We start from the raw sequence: 20,172 nt of genomic DNA on the forward strand, positions 1-20,172 counted from the left end.
CTACTGACGAATGGATCAAGAAAATGTGGTATCTATACACAATGGAATTTTATGCAGCCATGAAGAAGAATGAAATATTATCATTCGCTGGTAAATGGATGGAATTGGAGAACATCATTCTGAGTAAGGTTAGCCTGGCCCAAAAGACCAAAAATCGTATGTTCTCCTTCATATGTGGACATTAGATCAAGGGCAAACACAACAAGGGGACTGGACTTTGAGCACATGGTAAAAGCGAGAGCACACAAGGAAGGTGGGAGGATAGCTAAGACACCTAAAAAATTAGCTAGCATTTGTTGCCCTTAACGCAGAGAATCTAAAGCAGATACCTTAAAAGCAACTGAGGCCAATAGGAAAAGGGGACCAGGAACTAGAGAAAAGGTTAGATCAAAAAGAATTAACCTAGAAGGTAACACCCACGCACAGGAAATCAATGTGAGTCAATACCCTGTATAGCTATCCTTATCTCAACTAGCAAAAACTCTTGTTCCTTCCTATTATTGCTTATACTCTCTCTACAACAAAATTAGAAATAAGGGCAAAATAGTTTCTGCTGGGTATTGAGGGGGTGGGGAGGAGAGGGAGGACAGAGTGGGTGGTAAGGGAGGGGGTGGGGCAGGGGGGAGAAATGACCCAAGCATTGTATGCACATATGAATAATAAAACAATTAAAAAAAAAGAGAAAAAGCTTCTTGCTTTATTCTCATAGATACTGGTTCAGCCCCAAACTTAGAGGGAATCTGCCCTGTCAGGTAGCTGGTAGTTTGCGGGAGCCATTATTTTCTTATAAACTTTCTCTGTTCTACAGAGGACAGTGAAAACTGTTGGAATTCTCAATGTTCATTATTGCAAAAAGCTTTGCTCTTCCCCAAGCTTTCATTCTGGAAGCTAGTGTAAAATTCTGGTGTGTGGGGTGAAGCTTTTATTCTGTGAATGAAATTGAAAGTCTCTTGAGTCCCTCTGGTTGGGGCCAGCTTTGTGCATGGTTTCCTCAGTAGCTACATGGTGGCACTCTAGCAGGTGCAGCCATCAGAGGCTTGCAAACCTAAAAGCATCCACTCTGTTGTTTAAAGCACATTAGCAAGAATGCCAAGAGCTGCCTTTGTTGAGAAAAAAACAAAGGTGTAGCATCATGTAGAAGAAAGCTTTGAAAAAAAAAATCATGCCACATCTATAGGTTAATCCCAGCCAGACAATTCAGTGCTATTCAAGTAATAGCTTGAAAAATGTGCTTTTTGTGTTCTCACTTGCTTTGTTTTAGTATCAAGAAATGGCACCTTTATAGTTGGGCTGGGGAAGGAAAGACAACTGTCAGCTAGTTATTACCTTCTTACATTAGGACTTTGACTTCTATATAGCATTTTTATTTTTGTTTATTTTCATGGTGCAGAAAATCAAATCCAGGACCTTGTGCATGCTGGGAAGCACTTGGCCATTGAGCTATAGCCCAACTCCTGCATAGCATTTGCCTGTTTTGTTTTGGGACAGAGTCTCATCGTAAAGCGAGGAAATCCTAGAACTTGGTGTGTAGTCCAGGCTGGCCTGGAACTCATGGTCTTCCTGCCTCCACCTCTTGAGTGTTAGGATTATAAGTGTGTGTCACCACACCAGCTAGGCATTTTTAGTACGAGCTACAAAGTGCTTTCCTATCCATATTCTTGACTGATTATTATACTCAATTTGCGAGGTAGTGTCAGGTTCATTTTACAGAAAGAAAACAAGAAGCTGAGGCAAGCGTGAGGCAACTCAAACAGCCTCACAGGCAGTAGGTAAGGTGCTAAGGTGGAATCCATGCCTCGGTTTCTCTCCTACTGTGTGGCAACAGTAGTGTCAAGTGCATGTGATACTGACCAGATCTTTAATAGGAATGATGATGGTGGTGGTGGTGGTTGTGATTGTTGGTCCTTCCTTCTCTCTTCCTATGTAACATCTCTTGGGTTTTGTTCCCCCCTCCCCTTTTCTTTCTTTCAGCTTGGATTCCTCAGCACCACCACAGCTCAGCCACAACCGAAGGTCCCAAATCTCATTGGCACATACCGCCATGTTGACCGTGCCACTGGCCAGGTGCTTACCTGTGATAAGTGTCCAGCAGGAACCTATGTCTCCGAGCATTGTACCAACACAAGCCTGCGTGTTTGCAGCAGTTGCCCTGCAGGGACCTTTACCAGGCATGAGAATGGCATAGAGAAGTGCCATGACTGTAGTCAGCCATGTCCACGGCCAATGATTGAGAAATTACCTTGTGCTGCCTTGACTGACCGAGAATGCACTTGCCCACCTGGCATGTTCCAGTCTAATGGTACCTGCGCCCCCCATACAGCGTGTCCTGTGGGTTGGGGTGTGCGAAAAAAAGGGACAGAGAATGAGGACGTGCGGTGTAAGCAGTGTGCTCGGGGTACTTTTTCTGATGTGCCTTCCAGTGTGATGAAATGCAAAGCACACACAGACTGTCTGAGTCAGAACCTGGTGGTGATCAAGCCAGGGACCAAGGAGGCAGACAGCGTCTGTGGCACACACCTGTCCCTCTCCAGCACGACCCCACCTTCCTCTGGCACAGCCATCTTTTCACGCCCTGAGCACATGGAATCCCATGAAGTCCCTTCCTCCACCTATGTTCCCAAAGGTAACTTAACCTCATGAATTATTTATTTGCAGAGGCTTTGAGTCCAGTGAGGTACCAAGAGTGATCTATAACAAAGGATGTTTGTGTATCCCAAAGTCATCCCTTGGAGAAGGGACCTTCTTTTGTGGCTAATTAAATCTGGCTTTTGGACTTATTAGAAACACTTACACTCAGAAGGTTTTGTTTTTTTTTTTTTTAATTAGGAGAGATCAAATATCTAAAAACTAGGTTACATCAAGCTAGAAAATAAGAACTGAGAGAAGTAGGCACAGTGTATGACCTTATGTAAGTTTCCTCAGGTATCATTTTCAAACTTGCCAAGTGAGTGAGTGATTTAAATGTTTAAGGTTCCTTCCAGATTAAAAGATTTTCCAACAAGAGTTAATCATGGAGGGACACAGCCAGAAGGGAAAAAGGACAGGAGAAAGTGCCATTATACCTAGAAAGGAAGGATGAATATTGAAGCCAAAATGGAATAAAGAATGGGAAAGAAAGTTAGAAATTTCAGGAAATAAGCAAATTTATATCACAGTGAAGGTAATTAGCCCTCATATCTGGAAAAGAATATTCCCATATTTTTATAATGATCTTAACTTCACATCCTTTATTAAGTGTCTGAGTTTTCCTGAGTTTCCATTTGAATCTCAGGCAAATGTAAAATTTAGCCTTTTGAATCTTTTTTGATTGAATTTAATTTTCATGAGCTAGCTGGCTTGAGTTGTGCTGCCTACCATATGCTCATGCGTGATGATATTTGATTTTCATGATACCATTTTGAAATGAAGAAATAGGCTCAAAGAGCCCAAATGGTCACTCCAGATTTTCTCAAGAGGCGGGGTTCTATCTCTGGGACCCAAAGACTATTTGTGAAAACTTCTGAAGTCCACTAAGCTATCAGCCCCAGTCTTGCTTAATCTATGGATAACAGCTATTGAGAAAGTTTTGCCTTATTTTATTCACTGTCCTGTTGCACTAAATCTTTCACTTATTGAACTTGGATTTGTATGTAGTTCTTTTCTTTTTTCTTTTTTAGCATTACTGGGATTTGAACCCCAGGCCTTGACACTTGCTAGGCAGGCCTACTTTACCACTTGAGCCATTCCACTAGCTCTTTATCTTAGTCATATGCTCAGTTTTACCATTGCATCATGAAATAGTATAAAGGTGAGAGAGGAAGAGGAACAGAGGAATTACATTTGGACTAGTTTTCTGAATAATCAAAACAGGTAAGAGTTGACTAGAGTGCTGAAAATTCCCATTGTCTACTCAGTGCTTGAAGTACAGGAGAAGCTGCTACAAAGCTCAGATCCCTGAGGATGCCCTTGTTTTTAATGTAAGAAAGTGAGTTTAGCTATTCAGATTTTACCTTCTTTATCTTCTACATGCTGCTAGGGCCTTCATGAAAATGCTCAATATAATTTACACTTATGCTCCAGCTGTCCACTCTTCCTTGATTATTTCGATAGTTTGGAGATGACCAGGGAGAGGAAGGAATACATAGATCCCCAGATATGGAAAAGCTCTTCCCCCTCCTTACTCTTTTTTTCTAGGCATGAATTCAACAGAATCCAACTCTTCTGCCTCTGTTAGACCAAAGGTACCAAGTGGAACCCAGGAAGGGGCACTCCCTGACAACACAAGCTCACCAGGGGGGGAGGAAGGCGTGAACAAGACCCTCCCAAGTCCCCACCAGCAAGGCCCCTACCACAGACACATCCTGAAGCTGCTGCCGTCCATGGAGGCCACCGGGGGTGAGAAGTCCAGCACGCCCATCAAGGGCCCCAAGAGGGGGCCTCCCAGACAGAACCTCCACAAGCATTTTGACATCAATGAGCATTTGCCCTGGATGATTGTGCTTTTCCTGCTGCTGGTGCTTGTGGTGATAGTAGTGTGCAGTATTCGGAAAAGCTCCAGGACTCTGAAAAAGGGGCCCCGGCAGGATCCCAGCACCATTGTGGAAAAGGCAGGGCTAAAGAAAACCATGACCCCAACCCAGAACCGGGAGAAGTGGATCTACTATTGCAATGGCCATGGTGAGCCTTTTCTCTTTTCCTCTTTCTTACAGACCACCTTGCCCTTTTCTCCAGTCCCTACCTTCAGAAGGGCTGGGAAATGCACAGTTAGTGGACTCTCTCTTGTTTTCCAGGTACTACTTGATCTGTCATGTTATGGAGAATGATTCTGACCATCTCACTAGAACCAGTGCATTCAGAGAGAACTTCTCTCATTTTTCCCTATCACCTTTAAAACAGGAGACTGTTGCAGAATCAGAGACCTGAGAGTTCCCCTTAGGGACTTTGACTTATGTTACTTAAATAAGGAAATTGAGTTCAGAGAGGTTTGACCCAAACAAGACGTTAGTTGTTTGTTTAGGGCAGATGGGATCAGATTCCGTATCTCCCGACTGCTGGGGTCCTTCCCTTTTGTATGGCACTGGCTCCCTAAGACAAGTGCAACTGGTAAGTTTACTCATTGTAAAGTTTGAATCTGATCGTTGCTTTTCAATTCCTGTCACTTTCCTCATGTATACATTATTTTCTACTTTGATTTTTAGGATGCCTTTTCTGTCAGGAGGGTAGGAAGGCCTTGTGGATGATAGATACCCACACATAATGTGCTGGCCATCAGAGGCTGAGTCCTTCATCTCTTACTTAATTAATGCAGGCCAGAATATTTTGGTTTTTCCTCTTTTAAGAGGCAAAAAATAGCTTACAGAACTTATTTGCCTTAGACCTAAGTTTGACCTGAAGACTGTTGTTTTCCACCTGTGGTAGTTCCTTTAACTCCTAAATGAAATTCCAGTCTTGTTTTGGTAATCCCATTCAGGTGTTTCCTTTCCCTTAAATATAAAGGTGTGTGCGTACATTTTTAAATACGTGTCGTTCGGCCTTTTCGATTGAGTCTGAAAAGTCCTATTCCATTTTGCCTAGCAGTTCTATTTTTGTGAACCTATCACAATGGTGTAAATAGAAATACTGTAAACTACTGTAAAAGAGCTTAAACTTTTTTTTTTTTGATTTTTGTTTCTTTTTAATGTAGTCAAGTCTACATAACATAAAATGTACCATTTTTAATTACGCCATTCTGTGATCTTAAGTACACTCACATTGTTGAACTATTGCCACCACCATCTCTAGAACTTTCCCATCTTCCCCAGCTGAAATTTTGTGCCCATTAGACACTAATCCCCCGGTCCCCCATCCCCTCAGCTCCTGCAGCCACCATTCTGCTTTGTCCCTGTGGGTTTATTTCTAGGAAGCTCATATAAATGGACTCATACAGTAGCAGTCCTTTTGTGACGGGTTTATTTCACTTAGCAGAATGCCTTCAGGGTTCATCTTTGTTGTAGCAAGTGTCAAAGCTTTTAGGATTGTTTTCTAAAAAGGAAAGTCTTAAAGTTTCCCTCCTGAATGATAATTCACTGTGGCCGGCAAGCAGCAGGACATATTTGTTTGAAAGTAGCAGAAGACTGGGATGACTCTGTCTGATAGTCATCCCATGGGAAAGGCACCTTGCCTCAGCATTGTATATAATAAGTTTTGAAAATAACCAAAGGGCCACTTTTGGAACAATAACTAAAATATGGCCTATCCGAATATCATGTATATATTGAAGATTTTACAAAGTTTTTGTTTTTGATTATTTCAAAGGAAAATCTTTATATTAGATTAAGGAAAAAAACCAAAAAACAAACCAAAGCTACACAGTTTATACATAACATAGCATGAAACTTTAGAATAAAGACTGAAAGGAAATAGGCTAAAATGACAGTTTTTTTCAGTGTAGTGAGATTTAGGTATGGGTATTTTTCCTTCTTTCTTAGTTTTCTGTACTTTCCCCAAGTTTCATATGATACACACATACTACTTTTATAATAAAAAAATTTAGAGGAAGTTAAAAAACAAAAAAAGCACAACTCATTTTGCTTCCCTTGCTACCTGTGCAAAAGGCCAGAAGTCAAGTGCAAGTAAGACTGAGGTGAATATCTACTTGATATAGAGCCTATAAAGACCAAATAAGGCAATCTCAACTGCAAACCTGGCTGTAGAAGGCTTCAATCCCCTCACACTTTTTAATAAAACAAAACAAATTTTGCTGGCAGGATGGCTCAAGTGGTAGAGTGCCTGCCTACAAAGCATGAGGCCCTGAGTTTAAACCCCAGTACAGAAAAAGAAAAGAAAGAACAAAACAAGTTGAAAAAAACCCACCCTCTTTATTTACACATAATTCCAGACTCAGGAAAAGTTGCAAGAATAGTACAAAGAATACCTGTGCCAAGATTAGCCTAGTAACATTTTGCTCTTTATTATTTACTCTCTCTAAAACCATAGATGGATTTTTTCATAATAAAATACGTATTGTAGAATACATATTGGTATAATATATAATACATATTGTATGTATATACATGTACATACATACACAAAATAAATTTTTGGATTCATTTCATGGCCCTTTGGCTGTCAGTACTTCAGTATGTACTTCCTAATATCTTGAAAAAACATATTGTAGTTTTCAACCTCAATCATTTTAACATGGGTGCAATTCTTTGCTGTCTATATTTCAAAGTTGTTATGCTGTCCCAGTAAGTCCCTTAATAGAAAGCATCCTTTTTTGAGTATAGGATCCAGTCTAGGAGCAGAGACTGCTTTAATTTGCACTGCAAGTAGTCACAATGCTTATTCTGCTCCTGACTTATGTCATTAGTAGAAAACAACATGAACATCCTGCTAGATTATGCAAATTTAGAACTGTTCTCTCATTATTCATTCTATTAGAGAAGCAACTCCATTTCTTTATTGATTGCTTTTATAGATGCAGATATGGTCAGCTGCTTTTATAAACTCTCTCTTGCAGTTCAAAACACTTGACAACACAGTCAGTTGTTGAAGTAAAAGCTGGTCCAATAGCAGAAAGCATGAATACTGTGACCTTAAACACTCTTACGGCTATATCTTGTAAATTACTATGCCTATGTCCTTAAAACAATATTCCAATTTTGTTTAAAAGAATGGAAGTGCCAAATCAAACAAAAGTCAATCATACCCCTCTGTGAAAGCAGTGCATCAGCAATATGCCCTTCACACTGAATCACAGTGGTCTCATTCAGGTGTAACTATCTGTTCTGATAGTTTCCCCTTCCCCAAGTTTTTGCATTGCCATGTGTATGTTTAAGGTGTTTTTCTAAGGAAGGTCTTGCCTTTCCAAGTTGTTATTTTTAAAGGTACAACCAGGTTAAATCCTATGACAAAGAGAGGTTCTGTTTAGTAAAAGCCATTTCAGGTGCTCAGAGTTCTCTGGAAACAATGCCTTGTTGATCTGATTGCATTGTGTTCTGGTCAGCAGATAATCCAGGATAATAAGATCTCTTCCTGGTTCTTGTTCGTTTCACACTGAATTGCTCATGAAGCTGAAGGCTGGGATTAAATTGCTGAGCCCTGGGTCATTTTCTGTCAGAGGTCTTGTAAGCCTTTATTTACCCCAGTGCTCCTGGTTGCTTTGCAGACTCTTAGAACCCTGAAGTTAGGCCATCGGTTCCCGTCTTTCTCACCAACAAAGACCTCTTTTATTAGTCAGCTTTAGTCATTCCTCTCTGTGTGCCACAGAGTTACAGTTTTAAAGTTGGAGTTCACAAAACTGTAGTCCCACTGTTATGGGGGCCTGATGTTGGAAACAAGATTAAGCCTCATCTGGCTGGAAGAAAGGGTTCTGTGATATCTTGTATACTTCTTTTCTTTCTGAAGTCAGATCAACTTTGTTTGGTAGATTGGGACTGAACTGTGGTTTTTTTTGCAATATATCTTCCAGCAATCAGAATTGGAAGTTCCTTCAGAATTTTTGTATACAGAAATCTATTTAAGAGTTTATTATTAGGTCCAGATGTCATCAGGATCTAAGTGTATTGTTAATGCTGAAATTTTCAGGCTTTTGTCATTGTTTGGGAGCATATTTCTTTTTATAGTATGTATAACCCCAACAAAATGGGGTTAATGTGGGTGGGGGTCCAAAATGTTCCACTTAATTTAAAGTTAAGATTGATGTGGATTTACATTAATTGAGAGGTTATACAGAAAGCTATTTTTCATTTTCTCTATTTTGTCACCAAAAAACCCCCATAAAAGTATATATAGTAAAACTTAGGCTCCTCAAAAATGTCCATACATTGCTCTGAGAAAGTCTCAAATGATTTGAAAACATTCCCTATGTTTACTTCCTTATAACTATAAAAGGCACAAAACTGTGGTCCAGTCCCAGTTGACAGTGGGGCGGCTGAGAACAAGAACCAATTACTTTTCTTTCATGGTTTCTTCTAACAGTGCCATTACTAGTCCCTTTCCTTCCTTCCATTTTCTTTTTCTCTTTCCCTTCCCCACATCTTTCTTCTCTACTCCCTCCCTCTAACTATTTGTAGAAAGTGTGAACTTGGGTTGCCCTAAAAATTCCTAAGGGAAGTTTGAAAATCAGATGAGGAATGGAAATTCCTTTGAAAGTACTTGTGGAGGAACCTCTCAAAAGGGATAAAGTAAGAAACAAACACCTCCTCAGGTTTCTGTCTTGGATCGTACTTCTTTTTTTTTTTCTTTTCTTTCATTCTTTTTTTTTTTTTTTTTTTTTTTTGTGGCATTGGCAACTGAACACAAGGCTTCATGCTTATCAGGCAGGTGCTCTACCACTTGAGTCACTCCAGCAGACCTTTTTTTGTATGATGGACTTTTTTGAGATAAGGTCTCGAGAACCATTTGCCCAGGCTGGCTTCTAACTCTCCTTCTCCCATCTCTGCCTTCTAAGTATCTAGGATTACAAGCGTAAGCCTCTGGCACCCCGCTCATATTTCTTTTATCTTTCAGACTTTAGGCTTTGGGAAAAAGTGAGAAGAACAGAGTTAGAGACAAAGGAACTGGATTTATCTAGTTTAAGCTTCACTTAGTTCATGACTAGTCCATTCTTCAGTGCCCTGCCTTAGGGAGGTAGTAAGTATTTGATAGGGATGGTGATTCCTTCCATGTAGGCACATGACATATGGAGACAGTGTCTTCCTTAAGTGGATAGCAGAAGGAATTCTGACAGCCATTGGGATGGTGGTAGTTCTCCCTCAAGAGGACTGTTGTACCACAGCAGCAAAAGGACAGAGTCTCATTCTGTGGAACTAGATTCTAAGATGCTGTTTGTTAATTCTTTAGCTCTTAACACCTACCACTGAAACTGCTTGTGGCTGTGTGTTTTATCTTTCTACATAGCCTATCTATTCTTAGAGGACAGATGCTGTGTCTTACTGTGTGTCCCTGATGCCTGACCTATAGGTCTGTGGACGTGCTTCACTCATCTCTTTGCCAAACCAGAGCCACAGAGGAGGAGAGGATGGTTTGTGTTCCAGTCGTGGCCTCCTACCTGTTTGCTCAGGGAACTGATACACTTTGAGTGGAGAGTGGTGCAAAAGGAGGAGTAGGCAGATGCACAGAGCTTTGAACTCCATCTCTACCCGGTGTGCCTTAAAGAGAAATGGAAAGGATAGCTTGAGTCACAAGTGTCTTAGTAAAGTACCCATAGTTCTACTTGAGAACTAGGAAGAAGGAAGGGAAGCAGAATGTCCCAGGAAAAGGAAATCTGCATTGCAGTTCTTTGGAAATATAGGAGATGGTTGAGTGGGGGGATGGGCTTATGTCTCAAAGGTTGGTTTGCCACAGAGGAGCAGCTGTGGGCAGCAGGAATCTGGATGATCCTAGACAAGGCACATTCCTTCTTTGGAGCTCAGTGTTCTCGTAAAATGAGGAGACCTGAACCCATCCCAGGTGGTGGAATCAACGTGACATTGTGAGCTGTTGAGTGAAGGGCAGTGTGCTACTAAGTCAGAGGTAAGAGACCTGGATTCATCTCAACAAGGACAAGATAGTAAGCATCAGTACTCAAATCAGGACAAATGTGTGGGGAAGGAACAAGACAATGTGCAGGAGGCATGTGATATCTCACATTTTGTGAGACATTTTGGTACTGGTACAGTTTGAACAGTTATTACAGAACTAATATTTTAGATCTCACAGTCTTTTCAAGTGTGTCACCCAAAATTATAGTAGTCCAAAATGAACCTCATTTTCAAAGCAATTGGGAAGATCTGTCTGTACAAGGGTCTCACCCATCTCTGATTTTCAGTACTGAGGGAGACCTTAGTCTCATATGCACCAGGAAGTCTCAGTCACAAACACCTCCTAGAACAGCTCTGTATTGGTCACAAGGGAGGTGCACCTCGTAAGAGCTTTTCCTGCTTCTAAGAAGTTGCTCAGCTTCCATATAGATGGAGGAGAGGCCAGCATCTCATATCTGCCTGTAAAGAGCAGCTGGGTTTAGGGATGCTTGTGTCCTGTGAATAAACCCCTACCAGTCCTGCTAAGTATGAGTAAGTAAGTTTAGGCTTGGGTTAGACTGAAACCTTTTTAAATTTTATAAATTCTTACCATGGTCCATTAGGGGGAAAATAAGTCTCCCAGTAAAATTACATGTTTACTATGGACAAGTGTATCTTTGTAACTCATTGAGGCTATAAATTTAAATTCTACATGATTATCTAAAAGTGATCCTTGGCAGTAGGGAAAACTATACTCATATAAAGGTGGATAGCTGGTGTTATAGAAACAATTTACTTTACTTCCAGAAAGACAATATCCAAGTCTGGTTTTGCCTGTGGGTTACAAACTAAGCGCCCTGCTGGGAAGAGGGTGGCTTTCCAGGCACCCAGGCAAGGCTCTGTACACAGAATCTATCTTTAGCCATGACAACCACGAAAAGTGATATGAAAGATATTAGGTTAGAGGGTGAGTCTTCTCTGTCTTAGTTATACATATTTCCTTCTTTGTTCTGTTTTTTTCTGTATTACCTCATGCTTGAGAATTATTGCTATCTGTATGTTGGTTTTCCTAAAGAGAAACTAAATGGTCAACCTGCTTGAGTGTGGATTAATTGTTCTTTGGGTAACACAGAGAAATCTAATATATTTGAAGAAAACATTTCCATCTACATTGTACTATCCTATTCCAAAATAAACGGGCAAAGTTTGAGATAAATTTGCTACCAGATTCACCTTTAAAGAATCATAAGGTGAAGGAAAGACTGGGGAAAAAAAGATTAATTATTAAACTGCTTAACTTGTGATGTTTCGTTTAATTGTATGCATTTGAACACCAACCTCAAGACACTGTTTTAGGACTAGGGTTTACTAGTCTCAGTTACTTACTAGTAATATGAAGAGTGCTTGCTTTTGTTTTATTTTTGGAAAATTAGCAAGTGGAAAGGCAGTGGAGATCATGGAGAATTGTGTGTGTGTGCAAGTAAGGGTTGGAAGATACTCATTTAATCCAGTTTTCACATTTTACAGAAGACAAAGCTGAGGTGCAAAGAAGAGGGTCTTTCACAAGGTCACATGGCTAGCAAGGTCAGAGGAGAGCCACGGGCTGGGTCTCCTGACTTCTAGGACTGTGTTCTTTATATTTTACATATTTCTTTTCTGGTGAAAGGACTGTAGAGTTCATTACAGTGCAGAGGACAGTGTGGTTTGAAAACAATTGCTCAAGTTTCTTGAATGAGAAAACGGAGTAGTCATTTGCCTATGAGGATACTGTAGGAGACTGAGTTTAGGTGATTGAAAGACCCTTTGGCTATTAATAGGGGTCATGAGGTACCTGTGGTAGAGAGGGCTGGAAGGTGTGTCTCAGAGGAGGAGCATCCTTTGACCTTTCCTTGGTTTGGCTTGATGAGAATGGTGATGGTCCATAGATAATAATTAAGTCAAAGTGAGGTTGATATGCGTCTACTTTTACTCAGCATCTTAACTGAGTGATTTCAGGCTCTGAGGAGTAAAAGAACAGGAAATGTATGATTAATTAGGAGATCTTGGCTCTAGGAGAAAATAACTTAAAATTATTAAACCCTTGGAATATACACAAAATCTTCCCACCTTTGCCTTGAAGAGGCAAAGGCATTCCCTTCCATTTCTCCCTTCCATATGCCTTATAAGGTGTGAGGACTACTTTCTGACTGCTCTTGACAGTCTCTGACTTTAACAAAACTTTCCTTGAAAATGCCCTTGTGCAGAATGATAGTTATTGATGCATTAATTTGGAGGAAGGGAGAGAAACAGTAGTTCACATTTATTGAATCTTACTGTGTGCTAGGTGCTACTCTACAGAACTTGTATTTTCCCATTTGGTTCTCAACTTCATGATGTGAGGAACATGCCTGTTTTATACACCAGGAACAGAGGCACAGAATGACTGAGCAACTTGACGGAGATTACACCACAAGTCAGTGGTGACTCTGGACTAGCACTCAGGCATTTGGCCTTGAACTTGAGTTAGTAGCTAGTGTGCTACACTGCTTCTCCCTCCTGTTCCTCCATTCCTTGTAGAAGGAGGGTTGGGATGCAGACAGACAGTTTGAACCTAAGCACCACACATGTACTATTGCAACATATTCTTCCTCTTTTTCTACATGTCTCCCTTTCTATGACCTCATGGTGAGGAATGGGAACTGGCAGGGAGACATGCTGAAAATATTTAAATTCAAAGAAACATGTAAGATTCAGAAAGGTGGGATTGGGAAGCAGTGTGGTACAGTGAGACAGATTGACCTGGGCGTTGAATATCTGTGCCAAACTCCTGAACTTCTCCTCAGATACGTCATCTGTAATGTGGACATGATTCCTCTCTCGTGGAGTTGCTCACTCATATTGAATGAGATCATAGGTAACTTTGATAAATCTACTAGCTTGGCTTCCCTGTCTCTTTCCCAACAACAAGGTCAAGGTCCAGGCATGAGCATCCATGGAGAGCTGAGGTCAGGGCAGACCCAAGATTTTAACCCAGGTAGAAATGTGTTAAGGTTCAAATTTTATGACTCACAAAGGCCAGGAGAAAATGACTGTAGAGAAAAATCAGCACTAGGAACTATAGTGCCTAGTATATAAAATGTTGTAAAGTCTGATTGTCCTGATAAAAGGAAGTAGAAATGAAAATCAGAGTACTGCTGGGGCATTCTAATCTGTCTAGAAGGTGGAGGGAACAACTTTTTTCACCCTGCCTGCTCTTGTATTGGGAGGAGCACTGCTGGGGTGACATATGCAGCCTGGGGAGGTACAGAAGGAACCACTCCATGCACAGGTAAAAATGGAAACCATCCAGTAGGAGAAGTATGGAGTGGGGTAGTATTGGCTCACAGAGGGAAGCAAAGGGACGATTTTATGGGACTTGGTTTTGCTTACCTGTGTCATGAAGGTCTTGGGTTCAGGTATCTTTAACATCTCCATCCATCTTAAAATCCTAGCCTTCAGTGATGCAAAATGTGAAAAGTGAAGTTAAAAAACCACCCACAACCAAACTCCTTCCAAATGTTTGGCTTGATATTCAAAGACCAAGTTAAAGTACAAACCAGCTGGTTGGTTGGTTGAGCCTCTTGTTTACATGACTTTCATGCCTCAATCAATATTTGAAACTGTCCTTAATAGAACAATGCTGCTTAAGAACCAGTTCTCATTTGCTTGGTGTACTTACTTAAAAGAGATCAGATATTGATTTTGAACTAAGCTGTATATTAAACCTGGAGTTTTTGGAAAAAACATTTTTAATTTTTTTATTTCTTCCATTCTGTCCCCTACCACAACTCACTGCTAAAGCAAAGCAAAATATAACATTATTCCACTTACCAAACAAGCAAACAAAAATAGTTTTTCTCAATCATAGTCTCATTCTTAGTTCTGGTGAATGAATCCTTAATGAATCCCATTGACAGACTTATACAAAGTTTCCTTTCTTTCCCAAGTGTGGGTCCTTTTTTCAGGTTGGTGTATGGTAGGAAAACTGGCCCTTAGGAGTGATGGGGGCGGAAATGCATCTCCCAGATGTACAACTCTGTAGGCTTCTTTCTCCTTCTGGAGTAAGCCGGTCTAATTGTACAGTTGATTTGCCATGTAGTACAATTGTGGGAGTGGAATCATGCTGTGTTTCTTGTATAAATATTTCCCAGAGGTTGCTGTGGTTAGGTGACAGGTAAAAAGCAACTGGAATTTGTTCTCTGGATATGTTGGAACAATTTCACTAAACTTTTGAACCAGGTTTCGGGAATGACTTAAGAAAATGTTTCATCTGAATTAGTAAAGCCACTATATGCAGTGTTCAGAAATGAAGAACAAATAAGCGTTAGGAATTGGATACTAAATTAGTCCTTCCCTGCTTCAGTTTTGTTTAAAGTGAGGTTAGGGGATATTTGCCACTACCCACATAGGGAGGATCAAGAGGTGATTTGGGGTTTCTGCTACCATTAAGTTTCATTGTCTACTTTTTGTCTTTTTTCAGCTCTGGGGATGAAACCCAAGACTCAGTCCATGCTAGGCAAGTGCTCTATTACTGAGCTACCTCCCCGCCCCCCGCCCCACCTCCTGGGGTTAATTTCTTTTTTAAAAGAAATTACGTCCATCAAGACATATTTCCCTTAGCAAAACCTAGCTTGTTCTGAAAGAAAACACCTAGAAATTGTCATTAACAATACCTTTTACTCTGTAAAAGTCACTTTGGTTTCCTGCTCACTGATGAATTACTTGGAATGGAAGAATTCTAAAATCACATACTCAATATTTGCAAGGTCTGAGAGGCTGTTTTTAAAAGTAAAGACTATTTCCAATAAGTCAGAGATGATGGAGTTACACTGATTGGAATCCCACATCTGCATTGCCTCTGAGCTGGACAGCAGCAGCTGGTCTCTCACTTGTCAGAGACTCCTTGACTAAAAATTCCAGACAGTCATCCTGTCTGTCAGCCCAAATTTCCTATGGGAAGTAGACTCAAGTATAAACACCAGGAAGCCTGGCTGAAGGGACTGGATTATTCCATTTAAGAGGCTGCTGTGTGCTGGCATTCCTGCCGCAGGGCTGCTGGCAGCCGTGGTTACTGAACAGGGTGGGATGGTTGAACTGGTCTCCACTCCAGATCCCCCAGCTCACAGCCTTTCCACCTTTGCTTCCAGTAATGCCATTTACATCAAGCAACACCTTCCTGTTTAACCTCTTGGGTTCTTTTTCTTTCTTTTTCTTTTTGTAGTGCTGGGGATGGAACTCGGCTTTGTGCTTGCTAGGCAAAGTGCTCCACCACTGAGCCACATCCCCAGTTTCTTCTTTTTAACATCTTAGGGCATTTGGGGATTATAGAGCACACAGAACTGTCACTTACAGCCTCACAAGAATTATCTCGTAGGGCCGGGAATGTAGTTTAGTGGCAGACTATTTCCCTGTCATGCACCAGGCTCTTGGTTTGCTCTCCAGCCCCACAAAAAATAGCATTGTCTTGCACACAAAGTGGCCAGAGACATGGCCTTTGCCCTGGGGAGTCAGAAGTTGCTGTCCTTTAGTCCTCTAGGCTTTAGGGGAAAGGTATTTACTTTTAGAAGATATATTTTGTTCTAAAGTTTAGCTAACAGATATGAATTTAAGCTCTTTGAGACAGTGAAAAACAGCAGCATTTTCCCCTACGTAGCGCTCAAATACAAATAGGAAAAAAAATCTCTAAAAATGTGTGTCCTTGAATCAACCTGGTCAGATGCTATGTAAGCAGATGTTGCAGAGGAAGAAGAATTTCCAGAATTGTGTTGATGGTTCTTCACAGTCATTGGTCCTTAACACTGCAGTGGATATGAATTTAATGTATTGGGTATGTGAATGGTATATTGAATTTTAATACACAGGTGGGCTCAAGTTTGTAAGGTAAGAAAATAACTGTGTGTATTTTATCAAGTATAAAACATAGTTGATTGTGGTACATATCATTATTTTATATCCAGTAAGGAAAACAAACCAAAACAAAGCACTGCCACCAAGCTTTCAGATGTCTTAGAATCAGTGAAAAAGGGCAATATTGTATGCACAATCTCACTTCTTTTCCACATAGTCTGACGACACAATTATAATTCCACTCTTCAAATCTCAATTTTCCTCTATTTGGCCTATCGTAGCATTTGACATTTGTCACCCTTCTCCTTGATACTCTCTTTCCTGGTCTTTCAGGATACCATACCTGCCAGCTCTCCTCCTATGCCTCTGGCTATTCCTTCCCTGTCTCATTGGCTTGTTCCTCCCCATCTCCCTAATCTCTAAACAGTGGGCATCCCCAGGTCTTCATACTTGCATTTGTTTTCTACCCATACACTCTCTTTTCCTTAGTAATCCGTGACTTTAAATACCACCTATCTGCTCGTAATTCCCAGGTGTATATATCCAGCCTGGACCTCTTACTGAGCTGAAGATGGAAATATCTTTCTGCTGATTGACAGATCCAGTGTCTAACAGGCATCTCATGCTCGAGCTGTATGTCCCCAAATCCCAAGCCACACCTCCACAACCCACTAGCCATCATAGGAAGTGGTCCTCCAGTTTTACAGCTGCTCAGGTCAAAACCTTGGAGTCATCCTTGACTCCTTCACTTCTTTCTCACCTTTCTCGCCTCATATTTGGTCCATTAGCAAATTTGGTCATTTGTACCTTGAAAATGAGTTTGACCATTCCTACCATCTCTGTAGCCACCACTTGGCCCAAATCAGTCTCACCTTTTCCCAGATTATTGCTGTGAGTTCTAACTAGTTGCTACATTTCTGTCTGCACCCTCTTTGGTTTGTTTTTGACACAAGAGCCAGAATTATACTGTTCAAGTGTTAAGTTGCATTGTTTCATTACTCTCCTAAATTTCCAGTGACTTGATTAGATGCAGACTCTAAAGATGTGATGTGACTTGCTGTCCTCTCCAGTTTTCTCTCACCCTCATGCATTGGCTCCAGCCACAGCCAACATACCAACACTTTTCCTTCCTTTGCACCTGCTGTTCCCACTGCCTGGAACTCCCTCCCCCAGATGTCTATACAGCTTGCTCGCTTTAGGTCTTGACTCAAATACTCCCTCAGTAAGGTCACCTCTTGCCCACCACCCTGGCCCCTTCCCCTGTTTTATTTTCCTCCTTATCATTCCTCACTGACACACTTTATATTGTATTATTTGCTTATTCTTCCCACATCCTCCCAATAAAACATAGGGTTTGTCAGGAAAGGGATTTTGTTTCGCTTTTCAATTGTTCACTGCCATCTCTCCAGTGCCTAGATTAGTGTCTGGTACAAAGTAGATACTCAATAAACTTTTGTTGGATGAGTAAGTTAATAGCTTTAGATTTTTGGGATAACTTCAAAAAGACTAACAAAAGAAGAAGGCATTTTGGTGGTTTTCCTTTTCTTCTCTGTGAGATGAAATAAAAGATTATTTCTTTTCCTTGTAGCATCAGGTTATCTTTTCCTTCTATTTGGAAAATTATCTAACTTTGATCATTTGTCATTGAAAAGCATTCTATCCAATAACTTCACGAGATCACTGCGTGGTGTTTTTGTTGTAGCAGATCCTGAGATTCATCTGATCTTATAGTTATCGTCTATTGGACCTTCAACAAGATAGTGATTAATTCCGCTTCAGAAATCATTTTTGGAGTTTAAAATGAAACTAAAACTATGGTACTTAGCTTGGGAGGGAGTATTTTTAACCTGGGGCATTGCTGATAGACCAGTGTTCTGTGTGATAAGCACACTGGGAGTTGTCCATGTTGATATGACCAGTTGTAACCATCTTCTGATGTACTGGTTTCTACAAAACACTGTACACACAGGTTTGTCTCTTTTAGGGTCACTTACTCTGTTACTAAGGCAGACATGGCTTAGACAGCTAATCTCAGCAGAAGAATTCTGCTGCAGTGGGAGAGGCTCAGTGGCCTTTCCTATTTATGAACTTGGACCTTTGAAGTGGGTGTGGTGGATCATGCTCAATGGGAAGAGGCCACTGGCCGAGGGAGAGGTTCTTGCCTAAAAACCATGTTCCAGAAAACCCAGATTCTACCAACTGGTGAGCACCAGGGGACTGGGACTTTCTTCACATTATCATAGAAACTGGAAATCCAGCAGGGACACCTGGCAAGAGCGTGTGAATGGCCTATGGCCATTGAGACTCTCAGTGGCTTAAGTTACAGTGCAAATGAGATGACAAATGGTAGGAAGGTGGTGGAGAGGAGCAACAGAAGACTCTCATTCATTCATCCATTCTTTCCTTCAGAAGTATGCATTCCTAATACGTGCTAGGCTCTGGTGGGTGCTGGGGATAATGATATTCAATGCAGATATGGGAGCTGGAGAGAAAGTGGTTAGAGAAGGCATCTCTGAGGACATTGACAGTTATATAGGGTATGACAACGATTCCAGAAATGCTACAGCACTCAAGTCTCTTAACTTATATATTGATCTGACATACATTGTGTGTGTGGTGGTGTGTCCATTCTTACCTCTGCATATGCAATTTGCACATACACAGTATGTATTTATTACAAGCATGTCTTTTGGGGGAGGATCATAGGGGTGTTAGAAGGGAAGTTGTCTTGGGCTCATGGCTCCTGTTTTCTATGTGTACTTCTCAGGAGACTGTTGTGTGTTTGCTGCAAAACCAGCACAGGGATAACAGTGGAGTCTTCTGTCCTGGGAGGAGGTGCATTAATTGCATCCATGGGAATCTTCTCATTATATGCCTTTTACCTCTCTTTCTAGAAGAATAATGAGAGGTGGCATCACATTTAATGAGCATGAGAGAGATGCAATGAGACAATGAGAAAGCTTGCATCTTTTTTTTTTTTTGATACTGGGGCTTGAACTGAGGGTCTCACAGTTGCTAAGCAGGCATGCTACCACTGAGCCACTCTGCCAGCCCTTTTGTATTGGTTATTTGCTTATTTTTAAGATAGGGTCTCACTTTATGTCCAGGTTAGTGTGGACCGTGGTCTTCCTATTTGTGTTTTGCCATGTAGCTGGGATGGCAGTGCACCCCACAATGCCCAGCCGTCAGTTGAGATGGGGTCTCATGAACTTTTTTGCCCCAGGCTAGCCTTGAACTGTGATCTTCCAGATCTCCATCTCCTGAGCAGCTAGGATTACAGGCTAGAGCTACTACTGCTCTTGGCCTTGAATCTTTTAAATGATGAGTTTGATACCATAAAATGTTTATAACCATATTCATGTCTTGGTTGCACCCATTCTGTGGGAAGCCTGGTTGTGTAGCATGATCCCCAGAGTACTATACTGTGTGATTAGAGACAGCCTTTGTTTCCCCTGACTGTCCTTAAACCTGTCACAAGGAAGGCTTTCATCTGGGTTCTTCCTAATGACACTCACTTCAGATGTTTATCTCCAAAAGGCAAAGAGCTTTAGCATCTTCTCTGATTATAAAACCAGTTCAGGTTTTTGTAAAAAAGAGAAGGAGCTCTTTTTTGCATACTGTAGCTGATATTGAGCAGTTGAAAGTGGGGCCCAAAGTAGGGTTGTCACCCAGATGGTATCTAATTTGAGGTTTTAGCATGCACTGGAAAGTGCCATTTCTTCTGTCATAACAGATGATCACTTCATGCCTATATTCTTGTACTCTCTTGGTATGGATCAGGTGTCAGCTGTCTTGGGAGAGCCCACATAATTCCTGTGAATAATAATGCACCTCTATTTCTTTC

At 41.0% G+C, this 20,172-nt stretch overlaps 1 protein-coding gene and 1 long non-coding RNA gene across 3 annotated transcripts in view; one reads left to right on the plus strand and one right to left on the minus strand.

The window, feature by feature from the left end:
- Positions 1-20,172, plus strand: part of Tnfrsf21 (TNF receptor superfamily member 21) — a 63,278-nt gene that overhangs the window by 17,995 nt on the left and 25,111 nt on the right. Inside the window, exons 2-3 of the mRNA XM_020172393.2 lie at positions 1,972-2,623; positions 4,174-4,656. Of these exons, the coding sequence (XP_020027982.2) occupies positions 1,972-2,623; positions 4,174-4,656 (1,135 nt within the window). The remainder of the gene's footprint in view (positions 1-1,971; positions 2,624-4,173; positions 4,657-20,172) is intronic.
- Positions 9,190-13,949, minus strand: LOC141425618 (uncharacterized). Of its 2 annotated transcripts, XR_012450621.1 has the most exons (3): positions 13,872-13,949; positions 12,295-12,461; positions 9,190-10,112 (listed from the first exon to the last, which is right to left on the minus strand). It is a non-coding gene; the product is annotated as an uncharacterized lncRNA (long non-coding RNA). The 2 variants fall into 2 exon arrangements; XR_012450620.1 differs by having other exon boundaries at positions 9,190-12,461.

This window comes from Castor canadensis, chromosome 8 (assembly GCF_047511655.1).
Source record: "Castor canadensis chromosome 8, mCasCan1.hap1v2, whole genome shotgun sequence".
In the NCBI taxonomy this organism is placed as follows: Eukaryota; Metazoa; Chordata; class Mammalia; order Rodentia; family Castoridae; genus Castor; species Castor canadensis.